At 43.7% G+C, this 25,416-nt stretch overlaps 1 protein-coding gene across 5 annotated transcripts in view; it reads right to left on the reverse strand.

Annotated features, from left to right (window-relative positions):
• Positions 1 to 25,416, reverse strand: part of GRAP2 (GRB2 related adaptor protein 2) — a 160,603-nt gene that overhangs the window by 18,026 nt on the left and 117,161 nt on the right. For all 5 annotated transcript variants that reach the window (XM_075936414.2, XM_075936424.2, XM_075936433.2 and 2 more), the window contains 2 exons: positions 8,681 to 8,783; positions 5,672 to 5,763 (listed from right to left, as the gene is read on the reverse strand). In XM_075936414.2, coding sequence (XP_075792529.1) covers positions 5,672 to 5,763; positions 8,681 to 8,758 — 170 coding nt within the window. In that variant the 5' untranslated portion in view covers positions 8,759 to 8,783. The remainder of the gene's footprint in view (positions 1 to 5,671; positions 5,764 to 8,680; positions 8,784 to 25,416) is intronic.

Raw genomic sequence — 25,416 nt, forward strand, 5'->3', positions numbered from 1 at the left:
CCACTAGGGAAACCTGGGGAGGGCTAGCCTCCCACTAGTTCGAATTAAGGGTCTACACAGCCTTTAATTCGAACTAGTAAGTTCGAACTATGCTTAATCCTCGTGGAATGAGGATTACCTAGTTCGAACTAAGCGCTCCGTTAGTTCGAATTAAGTTCGAACTAACGGAGCGCTAGTGTAGCGCCTATGAAAGTTAGTTCGAACTAACGCCAGTTAGTTCGAACTAACTTTGTAGTGTAGACATACCCTTTGAGAGCATGGGCAACATTGTCACACACTCCCTGGCGATGGGGAGGGGGAGTTCAGAAATCAAAGACAGACCAAAACACACAATATACAGATATAGATATGTAAATATCATGACTTTTGGGTCAATCTCATGGTTTTTTGGAGGATCCAAATTTTTCCCGTGAGGCTGGCAACACGGCAAAAAGGTCTTCTAACTTCCATCCAAATAAGGGCAGTGGTGCACAGGCTTTCCCTGAGAGAACAATCCCTCCAGTACCCACGGGAGCAGCAATTCTAATATCTGTGCCAGAGCAATAATAGGCAAATAAAAACAACAACAAAATCTTAGCTGGCAATACACTTGGCAGTGTGAGGATGCTGAAGGCTTTTCCCTTCTCCTGCAATGCTGCGGCACTTTGGAAGCGGCAGGGCTGAGGGCCTATAGCTTCAGGGAGGATTTCTGTGAATCTAAAGAGAAGGATTGAAAATCCATTGCAGAGTAGTATTTAGCATACCGGGCTAGTGCATTTTGCTATGGATTTAGATCCATGGAAATCCTTTCTGAAAATGCAGCCTTTTCCATCTTCCTTCCCTTGAACTTGATGCCGCATCACATAAGAACATAAGAAGGGCCGTACCGGGACAGACCAAAGGTCCATCCAGCCCAGTATCCTGTCTGCTGACAGTGGCCAATGCCAGATGCCCCAGAGGGAGTGAACCGAACGGGTACTGATCAAGCGATCTCTCTCCTGCCATCCATCTCCACCCTCTAACTAACAGAAGCTCGGGACACCATTTCTTACCCATCCTGGCAAATAGCCATTAATGGACTTAACCTCCATGAATGTATCTAGTTCTCTTTTAAACCCTGTTATAGTCCTAACCCTCAGGCTCAGGCAAGGAATTCCACAGGTTGACTATGCGCTGTGTGAAGAAGAACTTCCATTTATTTGTTTTAAACCTGCTGCCCATTAATTTCATTTGGTGGCCCCTTGTTCTTATATTATGGGAACAAGTAAATAACTTTCCTTATTCACTTTCTCCACACCACTCATGATTTTATAGATCTCTATCATATGCCCCCTTAGTCTCCTCTTTTCCAAGCTGTAAAGTCTTAGTCTCTTTAATCTCTCCTCATATGGGATCCGTTCCAAACCCCTAATCATTTTAGTTGCCCTTCTCTGAACCTTCTCTAATGCCAGTATATCTTTTTTGAAATGAGTAGACCACATCTATATGCAGTATTCAAGATGTGGACATACCATGGATTTATTGAAGGGCAATAAGATGTTTTCTGTCTTATTCTCTATCCCTTTTTTAATAATTCCTAACATCCTACTTGCTTCTTTGACTGCCGCTGCACACTACGTCTTCAGAGAACTATCCATGATGACTCCAAGATCTCTTTCCTGATTAGTTGTAGCTAAATTAGTTCCCATCATATTGTATGAATAGTTGGAGTTATTTTTTCCAATGTGCATTACTTTACATTTATCCATATTACATTTCATTTGCCATTTTGTTGCCCAATCACTTAGTTTTGTGAGATCTTTTTGAAGTTCTTCACAATCTGCTTTGGTCTTAACTATCTTGAGCAGCTTAGTATTGTCTGCAAACTTTGCCACCTCACTGTTTACCCCTTTCTCCAGATTATTTATGAATAAGTTGAACAGGATTTGTCCTAGGACTGACCCTTGGGGAACACAACTAGTTACCCCTCTCCATTCTGAAATTTTACCATTTGTTCCTGCCCTTTGTTTCCTGTCTTTTAACCAGTTTTCAGCCCATGAAAGGATCTTCCCTCTTATCCCATGACAACTTAATTTATGTAAGAGCCTTTGGTGAGGGACTTTGTCCAAGGTTTTCTGGAAATCTAAGTACACTATATCTACTGGATCCCCTTGTCCACATGTTTGTTGACCCCTTCAAAGAACTCTAATAGATTAGTAAGACATGATTTTCCTTTACAGAAACCATGTTGACTTTCCCCCAACAAATTATGTGTCTTCTATGTGTCCATTTTATTCTTTACTATTGTTTCAACTAATTTGCCCGGTACTGATGTTAGACTTACTGGTCTGTAATTGCCGGGATCGCCTCTAGAGCCCTTTGTAAATATTGGCGTTACATTAGTTATCTTCTAGTCATTGGGTTCAGAAGCCAATTTAAAGGATAGGTTACTATTTAAAGGATAGGTTTCATCACAGTGGAGAGTTGTGTGCGAAGGACATCTCTCTTTGTGCTCTAGAGCCTAGTCTCTGCTTTGAAAGCAGGGACTTGAAAAGAGCAGGAAAAGTTGACAGGGTGTGGATGACATGGACCTACTCTATCATCACTGACCATTGATGTTTAGACCAAAGAGTCTATAGATATTGCTTCTCATGTAGCATCACACCGACCTCTAGTGGATACAATGAAACTCATGGGTGAGGATGATATTAACAATGGGACTTAGAGGGAGAGTTATTACCTTCCTGCACACTATTTAGAGAGAGAAAGCCCCTAGTCTTCCTCTTCTACCTGGTGTGTGTCACTGTTCTCAAGACGCTGTATCATTAACAACTCTATTGTCCAAGGAGAGCAAGAAACATACTTCCTACCACATCCTAGCAACACTCTTGTGAGCAACAGTAACAAGGAAATCACCTGAGAGTGACAAGAGTTTGGGGGCTGTCAGGACTAAAATAGCAGGGAATTTTGCAGGGCAGGATTAAGGTAGGGATGTTAGCTATTGGTTAACTGAATAGTCAACTAACCGCATTACTTCTTAGTGGCTAGTTGACTATTGTATAGTCTTCGGGAGCGGGGCCAGCAGCCAGTGTGCTCTGACCCCATTCCTGGGGAGCCCCCTGATACAGAGGCAGCAGGGCGAGGTGCCAGGTGGGAGCTGGTCTATGAGGGGAGTCAGTTTAAAAACCAGCTCCCCTCACAGACTGGCTGCCTGCTGTTCTGAACTGCTGCCTCTGATACAGAGAGAGGACAGGGGCTGCTGCCCTGAAGTAGCCTCTGTCTGTGGCCAGCACTGGCATCGTTGTGGACAGCGAGTGCTTTGCTGCAGCAGCCCCTGCCTGCAGTGGGCCTGGGCCTGGGCCTGGTGGGGAGCTTTTAAACCCGCTCCTCACAGCACCGGCTCCTGCTTACTCCCCACCCTTGCTGCCTCTGATACAGAGGCTGCAAGGGGGTAGGGGTGGAGAAATGCGAGGAGTCAACTAGATTAACTGATAAGGCCAGGCTTATCAGTTAATTGACTAGTCAGCTACTTGTTTTCATCCTAGATTAAGGTGTATTGATGGGGCTGCTGGGTGGCATTTTACCAGAACCCCTAGCTGCCTTAAATTGTACCACATTCTAAGAAAGCATGAGAGAGGAGGCGCTGACACACACAGAGCAACTATGTCTGTATTTATAGCAGGCATTTAGAGTACAGGCTCTACCTTCATAGCTACAGTGAAAAGCAGTCTGCATCACATTTTCCCCTGGTGTGTAGGTGCACACTGTTGTGAGAGCCTATGGCCTGGGTGACTGGGCAACAAAATGGCAAATGAAATTCAATGTAGATAAATGCAACAGTGTGAACACTGGAAACCGTAATCCCAACTATCCATACAAAATGATGGGGGTCTAAATTACCTGTTACCACGCAAGAAAGAGTCATTGTGGATATCTGTCTGAAAACATCTGCTCAGTGTGCAGTGGCAGACAAAAAAGCTAACACAGGGGTGGGCGATAACATGGTGGTTGTTTGCCAGGATTAATTCCTGGTGGGCTGCCGTTGCTATATTTACCTGCATGGATGTAGGTACCAGCAATTTCAGCTCCCATTGGATGCGGATCGCCATTCTCAGCCAATGGGAGTGACGGGAAGCAGCACCGACTGGGACAGCACTTCCTGCAGCTTCAATTGGCTCGGAACAGTGGTCCATGGCTAACAGGAGCTGCGATTACAGCTACCTGCAGTTGTGCAGGTGAATATAGCAATGGAAGCTCACCAGGAGCTAACCCTAGCACACTGAATCTGGCCTGGGGCCCAGTATTTGCCCATCCTGGAGCTAACAGAAAGTTTGGAATCATTAGGAAAGGGATAGATAACAAGTCAGAAAATATCATGTGGCCTCAAGATAAATCCATGGTACACCCACATCTTGAACTACATGCAGTTCTGTTTGCTCCATCTCAAAAAAGATATATTGGAATTAGAAAAGGTACAGAGAAGGGCAACATAAATAATTAAGGATATGGAATAACTTCCATATAAGGAGAGATTAAAAAGACTATGACTTTTTAGCTTGGAAACCAGACTGCTAAAGAGGAGGGATAAGAAAGAGATCTATGAAATCATAACTGGTGAGGAGAAAGTGAACAAGGAAATGTTATTACTCCTTTATACAATACAAAAATTAGGGGTCACCCAGTGAAATTAATAGGAAGCAGACAAACAAAATGAACAAAAGAAGTATTTTTTTCACACAGTTCACAGTCAACTTGTGGAACTCCTTGCCAGAGGATGTTGTGAAGGCCAGGATTGTAACAGGGTTCAAAAAAGAACTAGATAATTTCCTGGAGGATAGGTCCATCAATGGCTATTAGACAGGATGGGCAGGGATGCAACATCATGTACTGAGTGTCCCTAGCCTTTGTTTGCCAGAGGAGTGGATGACAAGAGATGACTCTCTCAATGGTTGCCTGTCCTGTTCATTCCCTTTGATGCACCTGGCATTGGCTATTGTTAAAAGATAGTATAGTGGGCTAGATGGACCACTGGTCTGAGCCAGTATGGCCGTTCTTATGGGAAAGGCTCCAGCAGGGGAGAGGCAGTATAGGACACTATACTGCTAAAAAACTGCAGTGTGGACGTGGAAGGCACTGCTTGAACATGTAGAGATAAGGTTACCATACATCCAGGTTTTCCTGGATAGGACTTTTTTTTTTGGTCCTCTGAGCTCTGCCCTGGTAGGTTTTGGAAATCTGAACAAATGTCTGTGATTTTGATCTAGGCAGTCAGTGAGTGGCGGCTGCTGGCCAGTAGCCCATCTCTGAAGGCAATGACACCAGTAGCATCAGTGCAGAAGCAAGGGTGGCATGGTATTGCTGCCCTTACTTCTGTGCTGCTGGTGGTGGTGGTGGCACTGCGTTCAGAGCAGACAGCTGGAAAGTGATGGCTGTTGTATGCCACCCTAGATTCCCCTCCTGGCATTCCTGGTAGTGTCCTCTTTTTGAGGACTTGAAATATAGCAACCTGTGTAGAGAATCCATGTCATGTATACATCTTGGAGGTTCAAGTATGTATGGCACTCACCTCACCTCACCACAGCCTGCCTCTGTTGTACTCCTATTTATCCCTATGCTAACTGGGTATACATGCTGCCATAATTGCACACATACACCCATGGAAAAATTCTCTGAAATTTTCAGAGGAATTGCACACAATCCCTGTTGTACTTACATGGGAATGTGAATATTTATGAAGTTCTTGGGGACATACCCCTCGTGACTTCTCAGCTCGGCTCTGTACCACTCTTCCTGGGAGCTTAAAATCTGCAGCAGAGAGACAGAATGAATGATTGAACCTCCTTGAGAAAAGTAATCAGAAGGAGAAGTTACTGGTAAAAGAGAGAGAGAATGGAATTTTTTTGCAGGATAAAAGCAGACCAAATTGGGTTCTCTCATACTGAGTCCTGGAATCCCATAACAACCCCTGCCCGATTTCCCCCCCAGTTCAGAGCAAATAAAGCAATGAGGATGACATGGAGGAATTAGAGGGACTGCTTGTTAGTTTATCTGTATTCCTGAATAAATATCGAGGCGGCTGGGAGATGCACACTGCACAGCTCTCATGCTTATGTGATGAAGGAATTTGCTGTGAAGGACTTAGTGGGGTTTTAAAAAGTTCTTTGTGTTGTTTTTAATTGTTTGCTCTGGGGTGTTCTAATCTGACAAGAGATGAAAAAGCTCTGAAACTATATAGCAATGGAGGAGGGGGTGTATGTGTTTGAATGTGTTACTGGGCATCATTGCATGTGTTAGGATTAGGTTGCGACTCTTCAGCTGTGCAGAGCTCACACCAGGACAGTTAAAGGGAGGAGGCAAATATGGCTCAAAGCCAGTTTTCTGCTTTCCCTAGATTCTGTGGATGCCAGAGGGCCAGCTTCTAATGCAAATAGGCACATCCTCAGGGTTATGCCTACTATCACCGGCTGGGATGGTCCATAGGGACATTCTACTGACTGTATCATGCTCTGCCTCCACACCACTGTGCCCCTGACATGGCTGGAAGATGGAGGCAAGGGAACAAGTGGTGTATAGCTAGTAGTGTTGCCAGATGCGGCTATGATTTTATTGCAAGCTTTGTGGTATTTGGTGTTTTTCTTCAAATTTCAGCTCTAGGAGGCAAATGCACACATGAGTATCTCAGCTTTTCTCTCTCTCTCTCTCTCTCAATAAAAAGGAAGTTCCTAGCTCTTATGGTTGAAGAGAAAAGCTCGACACATGACCCAGAGAGGCTCAGGAAACAGAAGGCAAAACAAAGTTTTAAAAATATATAATTTAAAAAATGTAAAGCCATATTTTGTAACATTTAGGGTTGACAGTATTGAGACCTCTGGGACTGATTCTCCACTGCCTTGCCTCTGGTGTTACCCTTCCACCTGTGCAAAGGAAGGCAACAGGCAGCTAAGGATTTCTGAATGGGTAGTTGAGGATCCCCTGGTTTATTGCCAGTTGATTCCCAATTTAAAGTCCCTTTGTTCTGCTCCAAGCAAACCAAATGGGATGCAGCGCTTTTTCTCTGCATATCAGCAACCCTTCTCTCCTCCTGTCTGGAGACTGCTGTGCTGGTAGCTAGGTTTCCGGTGCAATCCACCTGCAAGCTTTTGGTATGCAGAGGGTAGGCCCCCCTGTGTCGGTCTCTCAGAAAAAGGGTGGTGGGGTGGTGGATTTCCTCCTGTCGTTTGCTGGTTCAGGGCCTCGCGCTTCCTGTTCATTTAATCTCCACATCAATACTGTTTACCTTATCTCCTTTGCCAATCAGATAGATAAACCCCAGCAGGTTGCACAGGCAGAGTAGGGAGGACAGCTGGGGGTGGGGGTTGGGGGTGTACATACGCTCTTACACACTTTGATTTAGCATATCTTTCACTCTTGGTTGCTCAGGAATTGCGTCAGCTCAAAGAGAGAGGGGTACAATGAGAGGGCAATCTCTGCCTTTCTACAGGTTGGACCTCCATGGTCTGGCACCTTTGGGATCTGGACAGTCCCAAACAAGGGAATTTGCCAGACCAGGGGAAGTCCCCTGTTACCTGCCAACTCTGCTTCTGGCATTACTGGTCCCCACTGCCTTCAGCCAGCTGTGATGCCAGTCCTGGCTGGACCCCTCAGCCCTGTGACTTTCCAGCTGCAACACCTGAGTCCCCTGACACAGGGCTCCTAGCTGTGCCGCAAAGCCCCCTGTGTTGCCTAAGCCCCTGCTGCACTCCTGGCTGCGCCACCAGAGCTCCCTGCGCTGGTGGACCCCCCTGCTGCAGGGCTCACGACTCCATTGTGGGATTCCCTGCGCTGCCTGAACCCTGTGGCGCTGTGTTCTGCCACGGATGACCGGGAGAATAAAGTGAAAATGGGAATCTGAACCTAAGGAAAGCTGAGAGGGGAGATCAGAATTCATAGATTGAAATTGACTGGCATAGCAAGGGGGGCTGCAGGACAATACAAAGGTGCATGGGCAGAACTGAGTGGTTACATCTCCCTACTCAACAATGCTCCTTTTGGCCAGTTAAGGAGAATAGTTGGCGAGTGCCAATGTGAGTCGTGTTCAGGCATCTTCACCTCTAGCAGAGTGACTATGATGCAAGGTGTCATAGATTGAAGAGTGGGTAAAACATTATGTGGGGTTGTGTGGGTTCACCCTCATTGCTGATAACACAAACAGTTCCACCATAACAAATACAAAGACTGAATAGGCTGTGTTTCACGCTCTGTATGTCTGATATGTACCCTCCACTTCTTCCCACTCCTGCGCTAGCATTCCTCTGCTCCTTCATTTTCGAAGGGGGTGTTGTATAATAGACTAGCTCCAGGGTTCTTAAAGTTTTTTATACTTTTTCATACAGACATTACCTTGTGGATACTTCCCCTCCCATTTACAATATATAATATCCCTATGGCAACTACAGTCATTCCTTACAGGAAAAAGTAATATCAGAAAAGTTACTTAATCTATTTTAGCCATCTTTCATGGCACTCTAACAGCTGGAAATAAGAAGGATGGCAAGCACTATGTAACTAGCGATCACTCCATGGACCTGCAGCAAGTCCTCTATGGAACACTAGTGGCATCTGGACCACAATCTGGACATCTGGGCTGGCCTATATTATGAATGGAGGCACTGGCACAGTGGAATCTGGTGGGGCTTACATGGTTAAACGGTTTTCCTTTGCTGAGGTCTCATGCTGCACTTACCTTCAGAACGTCCCCAGTACGGAAACTCAGTTCATCCTCTCCAGAGGCATTGAAATCAAATTTGGCAGTGGCTTCCATGCTATGCCTTGGTGACCGAGCAAAGCTGGAAGAAATACAAGTATGTCAATGTCTGGAAGGAGCTGAGACCTCTGATACTAGCTCATAGAAGGAGTTATCTCCTCTCGCTCAGGACTCTGTGAACTGTTCGCTAGTGTTTACATTTGTTTAGTGGTGGTGGAAGGTACCATATGGACAACCCTGCAATCCAAAGTCTTCCTTTGTACTGCACGGGAAGTGTTGGTGCAAGCTTCACTTACTTGACACTTCTTGCTAACGTAACCGAGAAGTGCCCTGGAAGGACCATTTTTAGGGTCAAAACCCTCTCAGTTCCTGCGGCTCACTGAATCTCCAACCTATCCACTGAGTCTGCCAATGCCTGACCAGGAAGTGACTCAATTAATGTAAATTAATTACATTGTCATTACATTACATTAATTACAATGTCGATTAATGACATTGGTTTTTTTGGTGATGTAGGTACATATTCTGCCAAGAACCAGTGGGAGATGTTCCTGGAAATGCATTCACAAAGGCCACCAAACAGCTCTCATTTGTGAATAACTATCAGCACATCTAAAATGGGCTGCAATCACAAACGTGGAAGTTGAAGACCCCCTAGCCCATCTTTACTCCACCAAGGCATCCAGTCTGTACAAGCAGGAAAAACTCTCCAACTTGCCTTACCTGTAAAGCTATTATCCAGAGGACCAAAGAAAGAAACCTCAGCAACAGCCTATCTAGAGAAACTAGCTCAAACTTACTGAGCTGCCTTTCATAGCAGAACAGAGAAAGACCAGGAAGTGTTATCACCGAACAAGACCCAGAATTACCCAAGAAAAATGTCATGTTTAGAATTGATGGGCCACTAGAGATTGATTCTGAGAATTGTTTTTGCTCATTCCCAAATATAAAAGGACCTTCACATGCTTTCTCCAGAGTTTCTTTCTTTCAGCACTTTCTTTTTTGCTGCTTATTTGAAGTGAATTTGAATTCATGTGCCTGAACAGGAAGCCAGCAGACTAGAGGCAAGGTGAGTGATTATCCACACACACCTCTGCAAGTTCAACGGGACCCCGTCTTACAGATATCTGTGTTATGTAAGGCCTGGGAACCCCCCCACAGCTATACAAACATGGTTCAAACCCGACCTCCAGTATTAACCTTGCCCTTCAGAGTTTTGCCAATGCAAAATGCATTAGTGAACTGCACCATTTTAATGGTCTGCGAATAAACCTCAATCGCAGTCTGCACCCTCTTGTGCCATTCCAGTCCTGTTCATTTCCTTCTCTCTCCTTCCAGCTCTCTTCCCTGATTTATTGATACACCCTAATTCTGACCTATGACACCTTCTGGTATCCCAGTCCTAGGTCCTCACACGAATTTGTCATTGCACCTCAAGGTTGAGCCACAATTGTCTCCTGCTATTCTGAGGTCTCTAGCATAGCTCTGCTGATGTAACTCAGCCTTGCCCTACAGCATTCTGTACTATTTTAGCCACTGGTGTTTCTTATCTTCAGCTTGTGGTGTCACATTAGTGCATGCAATAATTATGATTGTTATGTCACAAAGAGAGGATTAGGATTTCAAATCGAGGGGAGAGTAGGTTAACAGTTTCATGAACTATAAAAACAAAGATTCTGTTTTCAGGTAAACATTTCTTATTAATGATTACGTAAACTGGTAGGGAGAGAACTATAGAAAATGCCAGCAGCCAAAGCAAAGTTGTTTTAGTCAGGCATGTTTCTCAGTGTTTTACCTTGAAGCACTGGGCTGCTCTGTAAAGATCACAGGTGGCTGGGTGAATACATTCTCAAACTCCTATGTGCAGAGCAATAAACTCAGTTTGAGACAATCAATTAAAAACAACCACCTCTCTGAATACAAAGCCTTGCTTTGATTTGTGCCTCTTAGTGGAATTAGAGATTTCAGTGATGCTTTCTAGGGGATATTTTCTATTACATGGATCTGTCTGGATATTGATAAATGAAATGAACACGATCATTTCATTTGTCAACATCCAGACAGTTCCATGTGATATTTGAGTGAATTTGAGTGAATGCTCAAAGGAACAGCATTGGGGAAATGGTTAAAGGTTTCTCTGTCGCTTATTTTTAATTCCAACCTTGGGCAGACATGGAGACACAAACACCTTTTCAAACAATCTAACAGATGGATTAAATGTGTTTTTCAGTGCCAGAGGCTGGATTTAGGAGCGACTCAAATACCATACACACAGTGTCGGCTGGGTTGATAAATCAGTAATACCGTGGCCTTAAACTCCTTCTACTAAAGCACCACTGGTCAATAATCCTCTCTTTGAACTCCAGACTGGCATTTTTCAGCACCTGAACTTCAAACCGGCCTTGCATCTCTGATCCTATTCCTCCTTCCTCTTGTATCTCCAGTTCCCTTATACTGTTCAGGTCAGCACAAGGCTTTTTATGAAAGCTCTCCCATCAGGTGCTCATTCTTCCTCTTGCTACATGTGTGTGACTTCTATCAGCACCTGAGTGACTGAGAAATGTTTGATTTTTTTTGTCATTACTTGCATTTCTCAGGCATCATTTATCCTAAAGACTATCAGAGCAACTTTACAGACTATGAACCAAATTCTACCTTCTGTTACACAGCACAACTCCACTAGCTACAATGTAACTTAAGGTAGAATTTAGTCCCCTATATCATGTATTGGGTGCAAATCACCCCAATGCAGAGGACAAGTTCAAGGTCTACGCATCACTTACTTCCACTGAAGCCTCTGACTGCCAGCAGCTGAGATTAGACAACAAGGGAAGATCACTTGATGATTTCCCTGTATTGTTTGTTCCCTTTGTAGCATCTGGCATTGGACATTTTTAGAAGACAGGATGATGATCTAGACACACCACTGTTTCTGGACTACTGTAGCCATTCATATTTTTGCCTAACCCCTATTTAAGGAATGAATGAAAATTAACTAGTGCAAAGAAGTTGTGCTGGCTCTCTGCACAAAAATAAATTTTATTTTGAATGATCACCCCCTTCATCTTTGAATTGGTGACCTATGTGCGGTAGAAGTCAGGGGCCATTCTGTGCTATCCACACTACACAGTCAAAGGAGGGGAAGTGAAAAAGAACTTCACCATTTGAAACCAGAGAGGATTTATTTTAGGATAGTAGAATATGTAATTCTGTGAATTGGAATTTAGCCAGGACGCTGAGGTTAACACCTCCACATTTATGAAAAGTGACAGGGGCTATTTAATGACCATAAATGATCGAGTGATAAATCTCATCTGAAATGTAGCACTCCCACAATATATCATCCCCCACTACCTCTTGCTGGGGTGTTGGCTCGATAGTAGTGACTCAAGAGGAAGAGTGCCACCTACCAAGTTGCCTGTGTCAGTGAGGTTTTTTAATAGCACCCTTTCATTCATTCACTGTCCAAGCTCAACTTTGTTTCCCCTAGTGTGATAAGATCACAGCAAGGGGGCCTAGTTGCAAGCAGAGTGCCTATTTAAAGAGGATGACCTTAACAAGAGCTTGATTTTCAAGTCTGTGACATATAAATCAGACCATCAGCTTCAATCAGTGAGCCTTCACCAATATAAGTGATGTGGCTCACTCTACTGTGCCTTTTGGGGTGTGGTGTATGCCACAGAGTTTAAAGTCAGAAGGGGGCCACTAGATCATTTAGTGTCTCTTGTGTATCACCAAATAACAAAAAAAAGAGAGCAAAATATTACAACCCATGGGACACTAGTGTATTATATGTGACAGGCAGAGACTGAGAAAATCTGAGATGGACCAAATGTTCAAAGCAGGGAAATGATTAAGGAAGATATACCTGGATAATCCTGGCAAATGACCTACACCCACATGCAGAGCAGTCTCACAGGGTATTTACTGCAGGGTGGCCGACCCAGGCCCTGCACTTTTGGGAGCCCTGAGGCAACAGCCTCAGCCATCCTATGCATGGGAGGGACCCAGGGAAAAATGGGGGGCGGGGGAAAGCACCAGGCACCCATAATCCCTTAGGCCATATTGCTCAGAGGAAGGAAGGGGTGTAGCAAGGGCAGAGCTTGGGAAGGGGCAGGACCTGTGGGAGAGGGGTTGCCTGAGGCCTTGTCCCTCCCCCAGGATGGCCCTGCTCACATGCTTCAGTGGAAAGTGAAAATCCTCTCAGGTCAGTATATAACAGTAAGGATCTATTATCGACCACCTGACCAGGACAGTAATAGTGACTAGGAAATGCTAATGGAGATTAGAGAGTCTATCAAAGTAAAAAACTAAATAATAGTGGAGGATTTCAATTATCCCCATATTGAGTGGGTACATGTCACCTCAGGATGAAATGCAGAGACAAAATTTCTCAAAACCTTAAATGACTGCTTCTTGGAGCAGCTGGTACAGGGACCCACAAGGGGAGAGGCAATTCTCGATTTAGTCCTGAGTGGAGCGCAGGATCTGGTCCAAGAGGTAACTATAACAGGAACGCAGGGAAATAGTAACCATAATATAATAACATTTAACATTCCTGTGGTGGGAAGAACACCTCAGCAGCCCAACACTGAGGCATTTAATTTCAGAAAGGGAAACTATGCAAAAATGAGGTTAGTTAAAAAATAAATTAAAAGGTACAGTGACTAAAGTAAAATACCTGCAAGCAGCATGGACACTTTTCAAAGGCACCATAATAGAGGCCCAACTTAAATGTATACCCCAAATTAAAAAACACAGTAAAAGAACTTAAAAAGAGCCACCGTGGCTTAACTACCATGTAAAAGAAGCAGCGAGAGATAAAAAGATATCTTTTAAAAAGTGGAAGTCAAATCCTACTGAAGTAAATAGAAAGGAGCATAAACACTGCCAAATTAAGTGTAAAAAATGTAATAAGAAAAGCCAAAAAGAGTTTGAAAAACAGCTAGCCAAAAACACAAAAGGTAATAACAAAATGTTTTTTAAGTACATCAGAAGCAGGAAGCCTGCTAAACAGCCGGTGAGGCCCCTGGACAATCGAGATACAAAAGGAGCACTTAAAGATGATAAAGTCATTACGGAGAAACTAAATGAATTCTTTGCTTTAGTCTTCATGGCTGAAGATGTTAGGGAGATTCCTAAACCTGACCCAACCTTTGTAGGTGACAAATCTGAGGACTTGTCACAGATTAAAGTGTCATTAAAGGAAGTTTTGGAATGAACTGATAAACTTAATAGTAACAAGTCACAAGGACATAAGAACATAAGAACAGCCGTACTGGGTCAGACCAAAGGTCCGTCTAGCCCAGTAGCCTGTCTGCTAACAGTGGCCAGCACCAGGTGCCCCAGAGAGGGTGGACCGAAGACAATGATCAAACGATTTGTCTCCTGCCATCCTTCTCCAGGCTCTGACAAACAGAGGCCAGGGACACTATTTCTATCCCCTGGCTAATAGCCTTTTATTGACCTAACCTCCATGAAATTATCTAGCTTTTCTTTAAACTCTGTTATAGTCCTATTCTTCACAGCCTCCTCTGGCAAGGAGTTCCACAGGTTGACTACACGCTGTGTGAAGAAGAACTTTCTTTTATTAGTTTTAAACCTGCTACCCATTAACTTCATTTGGTGTCCTCTAGTTCTATTATGGGAACTAATAAATAACTTTTCTTTATTCACCCTCTCAACACCACTCATGATTTTATAGACCTCTATCATATCCCCCCTCAGTCTCCTCTTTTCTAAACTGAAAAGTCCCAGATAGCATTCACCCAAGAGTTCTGAAAGAACTCAAATGTGAAATTGCAGAACTATTAACTATGGTTTGTAACTTATCCTTTAAATCAGCTTCTGTACCCAATGACTGGAAGATAGCTAATGTAGCGCCAATATTTAAAAAGGGCTCTAGAGGAGATCCCGGCAATTACAGACCAGTAAGTCTAACATCAGGACCAGGCAAATTAGTTGAACCAATAGTAAAGAATACAATTGTCAGACACATAGAAGAACATAACTTGTTGGGGGAAAGTCAACATGGTTTTTGTAAAGGGAAATTATGTCTTACTAATCTATTAGGGTACGTCTACACTTGCTCCCTGGCTCAAACTAGGGCAAGTGTAAATATACCCTTAGAGTTCTTTGAAGAGGTCAACAAACATGTGGACAAGGCGGATCCAGTAAATATAGTGTACTTGGATTTCCACAATGCCTTTCACAAGGTCCCTCACCAAAGGGTCTTACGTAAATCAAGTTGTTATTGGATAAGAGAGAAGATCCTTTCATGGATTGAGAACTGGTTAAAAGACAGGAAACAAGAACTAGGAACAATTGGCAAATTTTCAGAATGGAGAGGGGTAACTAGTGGTGTTCCTCAAGGGTCAATCCTGGGACCAATCCTATTCAACTTATTCATAAATGATCTGGAGAAAGGGGTAAACAGTGAGGTGGCAAAGTTTGCAGATGATACTAAAGTGCTCAAGGTAGTTAACACCAAAGCAGACTGGGAAGAACCTCAAAAAGATCTCAAAAAACTAAGTGATTGGGCAACAAAATGGCAAATGAAATGTAATATGGATAAATGTAAAGTAATGCACATTGGAAAAAATAACCCCATCTACACATACAATATGATGGGGACTAATTTAGCTACAACTAATCAGGAAAGAGATCTTGGAGTCATCGTGGATAGTTCTCTGAAGACGTCCACGCAGTGTGCTGTGAAAGTCAAAAAAGCAAATAGGATGTTAGGAATCATTAAAAATGGGATAGAGAATAAGATGGAGAATATCTTATTGCCCTCATATAAATTCATGGTAAGCCCACATCTTGAATACTGCTCACAGATGTGGTCTCCTCATTTCAAAAAAGCTATGCTGGCATTAGAAAAGGTTCAGAGAAGGGCAACTAAAATGATTAGGGGTTTGAAACGGATCCGATATGAGGAGAAATTAAAGAGACTAGGACTTTTCAGCTTGGAAAAGAGGAAACTAAGGGGGCATATGATAGAGGTCTATAAAATCATGAGTGGTGTGGAGAAAGTGAATAAGGAAAGTTATTTACTTGTTCCCATAACATAAGAACAAGGGGCCACCAAATGAAATTAATGGGCAGCAGGTTTAAAACAAATAAAAGGAAGTTCTTCTTCCCACAGCGCATAGTCAACTTGTGGAACTCCTTGCCTGAGGAGGTTGTGAAGGCTAGGACTATAACAGGATTTAAAAGAGCACTAGATAAATTCATGGAGGTTAAGTCCATTAATGTCTATTAGCCAGGATGGGTAAAGGAATGGTGTCCTATCCTCTGTTTGTCAGAGGGTGGAGATGGATGGCAGGAGAGAGCTCGTTTGATCATTACCTGTTCGGTTCACTCCCTCTGGGGCACCTGGCATTGGCCACTGTCAGCAGACAGGATACTGAGCTGGATGGACCTTTATTCTGACCCAGTATGGCCGTTCTTGTGTTCTAATCTGACCTGGGAAAAAAATTCCTTCCTGGTGTGATTAGTTAAACATTGAGCAGGCGAGGAAGAAGCAGTGAGTCATGCACCTGAGAGGGAGGATGCTTGGTGATTTCTCAGAACTTGGGCCGAACCTGTCCAAATGGAAGTTTGATGGTGAGTAGGGAGGGACACCAAGAGTCAATATCTGAAGAAGCATGATAGGTAACCCTGTATCTAAAGCACCCGAGTGGCAGCCAGTTATCCAGAGGAAGCTATCACATATACAAATACTGTTGTCACCAGCTAAGCCCCCATCCAAGAGCCATTGGGAAATACTCTGTTCCAAAAATGCAAGTCTCTCACCAGTGAGTTAGCAGAGCACTTGCATTCACTCCAACCACTACAAGGCATGTTCATTACAAAAAGATGACCACACAAAGATATTCAGTACAGCAGCCGACAGTAGTGTGCACATATGTGCACCAGCCATTTCCTCTCATCATTTCTTCATCTGGCAGAGGAAACTGATCTATGTATCAAGAAGTCTAACGTATTCCACCCAGTGAGAGAGGAAGCAGCACAAGTGCCTTCCATCCCTCAAGGAGCAGCTCTCCTCAGTCAGGCTGCTGAGGAAGAACATGCATGTGGTAAGTAGGGGGCAATAGTGCGTGCATGAATTCACACTGTACACGCCAGTCTGCTCATCTTATACTGCGGAAGATCTAACCAGTGGTCATTTCTGTGCCCTACCAATAGCTCAAGCCATCTTTTGGGCTGGTTCCATATTCTCTGTTCAAGGCTATAGCAGTTTTTTTGCCTGAGAGATTGAGAGAATACGTTACAAAACAGAGTGAGCTATTTGCTCCATGTTTACTGCCATGGAACCTAATAAGTGCCCCATTGAGAGACCTGCTGTGAGCCGTCATTCATCCCAGGTGTCTGGCAATGTAAAAAATTGTCTGGCTTCCTGTTAGCCAACCAAAAGGACTGCATGGAAATGTCCTGCTTTGAAATGTCTTTATTATCTAGCCATACATCAAAATGGCATTCTATGCCATAAATGAAAATGAAAACAAGCTGCTGGTGGCAAATCCCCAACTAGGAAAGAGACAGCAAGTGGCTCTCCTCTCTGATTGCCTCGAGATTCCTTCACTGGAGAAGAAAAGCCTTCCAGGGTTTGCCACCCTTGTCCTGAGATGTAAACTCTTTTCCCATGTGGATTACACTCCCATCACAACTGTCCTGATCTTAATTGCTCAGGACCCTAACTGAGTATGAATGCTCCATCCCTAACTGGCATTCAAAATGGGGTTGGCATTCTCATAAGGAGGCAGCTTTCTCACAATGTTTTCATCATCTCTTGCTTTTGAGATGAACACAATGTCAGGTGAATAAGCTTTTTCATGGAATTTCAACAGTAGTTGTTCTAGCCAGGGAGCACAGGAGTAATCATAAAAAAGAAAGATAATTTCTTTGACAGTAAAACAAACAAAAAATGCCAGAGCCAAATGGTTTTGCCAGATGTTCTAGGGAAGGTTAATTGATTTGGTTCTGATTGCATGTACTTTTAAACTAAACTGGGTCCTTAATTAGCTACCCTGGGGGAAGCAACATTGTCAAGAAATAGAGGAGGAGGGTAAGTGAATTGATGCTTGAAAATGAGGAGGATTCTCAGCTGTCATGTATTGTAGTGAATAATAATTCATCAGCAGTGGATGCTTAAGCATCAGGTTGCAAATCCACATACAGCTGAAAGGTATGAATGGGAGCTGTCCGGCTTCTCCTAATCTCTCATCTGTTCCTGTCCCATGGTCAGATGTGTTCTACACATGGCAATTCATCTGCTCTCACAAATTCCCTTTCCAAGGATGGCTGGCTAGGCTGTCTGTGGTGACAAGTCATTAATGGGCAGTTATTTTTGCAGTCAGGGAGCAAGTGCACAGAGCAGGTGGTGTTATTCAGAGTCCTCTGCAGAGCTCTACCAATACACTTCAGTCCAGATCTATAGCTTCTCCTGCTATTTAGGCTCTTTCTGCTGTGAAGGTCCTGTTCCTTATTCTTCATCTACAGCTCCTGCCAGATCAAGTCCTAGGATTCTCAAATAGTTCAATCAATGCACCATTATCCTTAAGTGTAAACAACCCCTGCTGTTCTAGTCCTGACCTGTCACCACCACACTCACTGACTGATATGACAAAGGACTTGTCTATGCAAAACATTGTTACCATTTATACTGTTTAGGGTCTGTGATCCCTCCCCAGTTCAGAAACAACCAACCTGTATAAGCACCTTTATATCAGTACTTGAAGATTTACCAAGTGTTGCTCAGGTCCTTCATAGCAGGGAGCTGAGGGTGTGTGGGGGAGTGCAGGAGTCAGAGCAGGGGCTTGGAGATGTGTGTGGGGGAGTCAGAGCAGGGGGCTGGAAGTATAGGGGTTGCAGGAGTCTGAGCAGGAGATGGGGGTGCAGAAGTGGGGGTTGCGTGGCTCAAGGCAGGGGTTGGGGGTAGTTTGCGGCTGCTGTGCTGCCTGGAACCTGTTAGCGTTCTTCCTGTGGCTGTCTGGGGTGATGGAGGCTGTACTGTCCTGCCAGCGGCTGCTGCCCCAGGCTAGACTGGGGTGGCAGGTGCCATGCTGCCTGGCTGGCAGCTTCTGCACAACTCTCTCTGACTTTGTCAGAGGTGCACTTGCTTGCTGCCTCCTAGGGTCATTCTGGAATATAACTGTCCCTACTATCACATTTGATGAGAACCAGTCAAGTTCCATGCACAACCAAATCCTGAGCTTGCTTTAAGTTAGGATAAGAGGAATCTGCATACCAAATCTGGTGGTTCCTAGTTCTTACCGTTTAGGAGGAGTTCTTGAACAGACTCGTGGACAGACAAATGTACAACTCTCTCAAATATATTGAGAGTAGATAGCTATCTCCACAGGGGTGTGTGTGTGCGCACGAATATATACTAGATAGCTATTTCCACAGGGTGTGTGTGTGTGTGTGTGTGTGTAGAACTTTAACTATACACCATCTTGTGCGTAGACAAGGTCTTAATATTGAACTGCAGAGCATTTTGCATAATCCCAGTCATGTGGCTGCACCACACTCCTCTGATAATCCACTTCAAAATATACCCTTTGTCGTTCCAATTGAAGAGCATGTTGGCCTTTTGGAGGGATTTTTGTTTTGCAATAATATGTTGCTATGTTTCTCTATTTTCCTTTTTAAATGCAAGTAGAGGAACATATTTCAAAGCACTGACAACTATGACAAGATGAAATATTTTCTCTCCATCCCTCTGATCCTGCCAAGTTCCTCTTCTACGTTTCCCTTCCTATCACTGCAGATTACTGAGTTATTAGTGTCTGACTAGCATCTTTATCCATTCTAATCAATCGTGTCCTCCTGCCTTTGCAAGATGATTACACTGAACAACGCCTGTGACATCACAGCTCATCACCTTGGAAGCAATGGTGAGATCACAAAAACTGAACTGTGACAAAACTGAGTGGGGATCAGCTGAGAAGGTGGCAACAACTGATTATAATAGAAAATGGGATGTTTGACCCCTTCTTGCTGCATCCTTCAGTTCCCAGCCTGCTTCTGTATTTCCATTAGATTTACTGAACTGCTTCAGAGCTGCCCAATAATCTAGACACAAGCAAGCACGTTGCACCAGCTGTGCTGCCTAATGCTTTGAACACACACATGCAAACCAGACCTGCTGTGCTACATAATTCTCTACCTAAAAGACAAGTGTCATACACCCAGCCATGCCACCAAATCTTCCAGCTCTGTCCTAATACTTAGCTGGTTACAGATGCCAGACAAGTCAGCTTGGTGCACACTGACAATTGTGGCTTCTGGAGTATGAGCTCTGCTCAGAAATACTGGTGGTTTTGTTGTACGGATTCAAATTTTGCATTGATTGGAGCAAGACTGATTAAAAAACAAACCCTCATCTTCAGATAGTGTTGCTCTCTTGAGCTGTGCTGAATTACACCCGCTGAAGACCTACCCCTGTGGTTTTAAAATACTTTTTTCTTTTACTGCTCAAAATTTGAAAAATACCTGCAGCAGATGGATAGAAGGGGAGAGGGAGGTGATGCTGCTGACAAGGAAGGAACTCCCCCGCCCCACCTTTATAGGCCTCTTATAAAGTCTTAGAGCCTGATACAAAAGGTGCCTCATGCTCGCAGTGAAAGGCAAACATGACACTAATACCAGAGACAGACTCATCTATCTAAACAATGATGATGATAGTTGATCCTGTCATTGCAGTATTCCTTGATATCAATTTGAACTGCAGATAAGCTAAGCGGGGGCAGCATGGCCATCAGGACGAAATTAAAATGTGCTGCACGGGCGGCTGATTTTCTTCCCTGCTGTTGCAGGAGAGAGAGAGAGAGACGGTCTTTTTCGGTGATCTGAACCAAGCCTAGCGCACTCAAGCAAACATTCCATTTCAGGATTTAAATGATCCCTGATGAGCGCCCTGTGATTCACTCGACTTTTTTGATCCTCCATCTGAAGCAACGGAAAGATGATGTCTCCCTCCTTTTCATCCCCTCGCCCCCACCCCTCTTCTTCCCTTTAATCATGATACATATATTTTAACTTGCTTGATTAAGTCATCCAGACAATGAGCCCCTAATCTGCAGTCATCAATGGCTGTGGAACTGCAGTGGGGAACATGCAGTCCCTCTACCAGTCAGAGCAATAAGGGGTTGCTAATGCAGCCCCCATTAACAACTTCCTGCAGTATGAATTTTCCCTAACTGCTCCTAAAGAGCAGGCACTTGAGGAATGCTGTCCGATATGAATTTATTCTGAACGATCTTTTTCTGCAAAATTGAGAAGTTTCCATCACTCACCCCCCACATAAATACATAAAGTATGAAAAATGAAGCCACTTCCTTGTACTCTAGAGGTTTTTTGATCTCATCATAACTTATCTAGCTAACTGCCTCTCAATTTTTCTCATGATTCTTTTTAAGTTTTAGTCTGGTCTGGTATGTACTTTCATGCAAGTCAGTGTTAGCTGAATATCAATCATGTGCTTCAGTGTGTATTTGTATTTGTGCAGTACACTAAACCCGCTTTTGTATGTATGGTGTTTGCACTTATGCTGGTGCATTTACGCCATGAGCGTAGAAGTAAAATGTGCACGTCTGAGAAAGTATGAATATGTGTAAGGAAATTTTACGGCCATAAATGAATGCATGTCTGAGTTTGCTTTCATATGAACACGTCGTGCACATGCGGGTTTGCATACATGTGTACGTACTCCAGGGGCCGTAGCCTCTGCTGTGGCTGATTGGTGGCAAAAGACTGAGTCCAGGGGATGAGAGATGTCATATGGCCATCTTTGCACTCTGTAGGTTCTGGGGCTAATTAGTGTAAATTGGATCTCCAGTGTAAATTTGAGCCCAGTGTACTTTCAGACCAGCCCCAGGACTGCTCTAAAACACAGCAGCTCCCAATGGCCATTCTGGCAGCCAGTGACCAGCTGGACACAGAAGCATTCTTCCTACTCTCTTTATATCAAAGGCTGGGATGGGGGTGATGCTACACCTCACAAGGATTCCACAACCCAGAGAAAATCCTTCAAGTCCAGAAGCACCAGCACTAGAGCTGTCAGAGTGGTGCAAAGCAGCCAGAGGAGGATTCAGGTTCTGGCCCTATGGGCCAGATTTTCAAAAGATTTCAGCACCTATAACTGAGGCCAGATTTTTAAAAGAGCTCAGCTCCATTTAAACGCTTAAATATTGGAAGGATTTTCAAAAGTATTCAATATGCAGTGTTGCCACTGTAACGCTTATAGATGGATAAAGAGCTCTGCATGCCAAATGTTACACACTTCTGAAAATAGAGCTATTTATTCTGGTACTAACTGAGAATGGAACTCTCTTGTCTATTTGTCTGTAGGTGCACTTGTGCTTTCTGTGTGCATGGATGGCAGCCTTACCTTGTTATTTTATAAACAAAAATAACATCTGCAATTAGGTACACTGAATTAAGGATAATCACATCTTATGATTTCAGTACATAAACTGATCTCCATGAGGGTCAGGAAAGAATTCCCATCATCAAGTACAAAACAGGAGATTTTTTCATTTCACTTTGAACTTGCATGTCCTTGACCATACAGAAGATAGAATACCAGGCATTATAAGCCAATAGTCTGATCTAGTAAGACAAATTCAGTATTTCTAGTGTGCCATGATATATAGTAATTCCTCATTTAACACGTGCCCGCTTAACACGTTTTTGCAATAGCACAATTTTTTTTTTAGGGAACGTTTTTTGAAGTACACGACCATCTCCAGAATAACACAATTTCCCCAGCCGGCCCATTGCCGGCGGCTGCACAGGGCTTCCCCTGCCTCCCTGCAAAGCAGCGGAGGGTTCGCTGCTTGCTGTGCCGTTCCCCACTGACTCCCCCTTGCTGGACACCTTGCTACCTCTCCTCTGCCCCCGCTTGCAGGCTGGTGGCTGGGTTTCCCCAGCCGGCCCATTGCCGGCGGCTGCACAGGGCTTCCCCTGCCTCCCTGCAAAGCAGCGGAGGGTTCGCTGCTTGCTGTGCCGTTCCCCACTGACTCCCCCTTGCTGGACACCTTGCCACCTCTCCTCCGCCCCCGCTTGCAGGCTGGTGGCTGGGTTTCCCTAGCTGGCCCGTCGCCGGCGGCTGCGTGGGGCTTTCTCTGCAAAGTGGCGGAGGGTTCATCGCTCGCCATGCCGTTCCCCGGTGACGCCCCTTCGCCAGACGCAGCGCGGGTCCCGGCAGACCCGTCACAGGGGCATACTCCCAACCAAATCCCCTCCCCTCTCCTCTCCTTCCCTTCCCCAGAGCCAAACACCTCCTCTCCTTGCTGTAACCCAGTCTCCTTTCTCCCCCAACCTTATGTCCCTGTCGCAACAGACACCACCGCTTGAAACGCAATCCCCACCTGTTCCATTATTTTCAATGGGAAAATTGACCCCGCATAACACGTATTCACTTAACACGATCATTTTCTGAAACATATCTATAGTGTTAAAAGAGGAATTACTGTACAGGAATTCATGACTATGACGTGTCTGAACAATGTGGTAACGAAGTCTGCGGATACTGACTGATAGGTGCATTCTGTTGCATTTTGAGTCAGTTACTGCATGTGCTACTCCATGCCAGCAGACGCAATTTTGTGCAAAATGGGAAGCAGAATGATATCAGGAAAGTAACTGCTTTTGCATAAGATTCAGTCTGACAACAGAGACAACTGTAACTCCATCTCTAAAATTACAGTTTGTGCTGGCAGATAACTATGCTTCCACTTTTGGATAAAATTCAACACAGTAAGGAAAAGTAGCATTTCTTTATCCTTTTAATTGTTGTTCTATTTTTGCAGGAAATTGCCTTTGAGAAAGACATGCTTTATTACTGCATGCTTTTCTCTCTTTTTCTTTCACTGTTTTTTTGTTATATTTTATCCTTTCTTCATTGGTCTTTAATGTAACAATTAAAATAAGATGAAATACCACAGCCTAGGGTCAATACAAAATTAAGTACTAGAACTTAGCACAAGCATAGGAAATCCCATAATTAAGGTTTTCTTAGCAATCTTAACTTGGCAATTTGTACATATTAGGGCAATTTCTGCTCTCAGTTATATTTGTACTGTAACCACAATTTGATCCACTCTGTATACAAAGGAGCATGCTGAACTGCAAAAACGGCAACTAAAACTGCTACCAAAAGTATGTGTCAAGTGGCAGAATTAACGTTGCTTTGGAAACCTTAATTTATGACTTTTGTATTTACACTCTCAACCTCAGTGTTCCATTAAGACTGCTTTTTGTCTTAAATGAGAATCAAGCCCCCAGAGTATATTAAATTATAAGTCAGTTACAATGCCTGTGTGTGTAAAAGGGCTGTATGTTGAAATCAGAATCAGGCCCTATATGAATGGTTTTGCACGTGTGACTGCTTGTGCAGGAATTTTAAAGTAATTAATTACAATCATGGATTTTTTTAAAATGAAAGGTGCTGCTCCAAGAAGTGATCCAGTTTATTTTCAACCTGAGACCAAGGGTGGCTACCTTCCTGTTACTGTTCTTGTGATTTGTTCACACCCAGAAATTACACTAATTTAACTAAAGGCATGGATGGCAACAAGTTAGGACTTGCCTATGCTTGAAGGTTAATTTGGATTAAGGGAGGGTGTGAATTTAAAGGACAGTAACAGTACATGAAATTATTCTGGAATATCTATTCTAGAATCATTCCATGAATGGGTAAATCCTTAAACCAGGGCAACCTCTGAATACAGACAGGCCTTGGAGATTCCATGAGTCCCATTCCCAGTGTGAACAGTGATGTTGCAACCATCACAGCAGTCAAGTTAACTGGAGCCTTGTCTGCAATGCCCGTATAATATACAAATATAATTGCTAATTTATCCTATCTGTGAAAAAGTGATCAATTGCTGCTCTGTATCAGGGAACCACAAGGTCTCCAGCTCTATTTAATAGAATGCATGTAGCAAAAGAGGGAGCTCTGCTTAAAGGGTGTGAATGAGTCATTCGACATTTCAGGTTGACTGAAGTCATTCCGCTACATTTATTTCTAATCTTGATGTGCTACCACATCTGCACATTAAACCGAATGGGAAGAAAAAGATTGAAATTATCTGTTACAGCATACATATGCAAGACACATAGGAGATACCAACTAATGCATGATTTGATGCATGCGAGAAAATGTGAGTTTACAAGTACATCTGTTTGTGTGAGAGTGCCTGCATGTGACTGTAATAGTGCCCCAGGGTGTGTGATCAACTGTAAATTCTGTATGACTAAGCATGTCTGAACATGGGTGTGCATCTGTGAATTTGCTTACAAATCAGTTTCACACATAATTATGAGCCAAAGCACTACACATGGGAATAAGTGAATAGGTGTGCTCCGAGTGTGAGGTGTGCCATGTGTTTGCATGTGTAAGTATAGGTCTGAGAATGTGCATAAGAATTGGCCCGTGTGCACATGAGTGTGAGCAGATGTGCTCTGTACATGCACATGGATGATTATGAATGTGTGTGTGTGTGTGTATGACCCTGACCAGAGATACAGACATTATGTCCTGATCCTCAAAGGTGTTTTGGTGTCTAACTCCCATTGAAATCTGGGCCAAACTGAACATTCAGTGGGAATTAACTATGTATTTAAAACTCCCCAAAGAAAGGATAAAGGCCAAACTTTTCTAATCTGGCCTAAATCTAAGCTCCTAGATTCATATTTAGACTTGT

Source organism: Pelodiscus sinensis, chromosome 1 (genome assembly GCF_052426305.1).
Source record: "Pelodiscus sinensis isolate ZL-2025 chromosome 1, ASM5242630v1, whole genome shotgun sequence".
Taxonomy (NCBI): Eukaryota; Metazoa; Chordata; order Testudines; family Trionychidae; genus Pelodiscus; species Pelodiscus sinensis.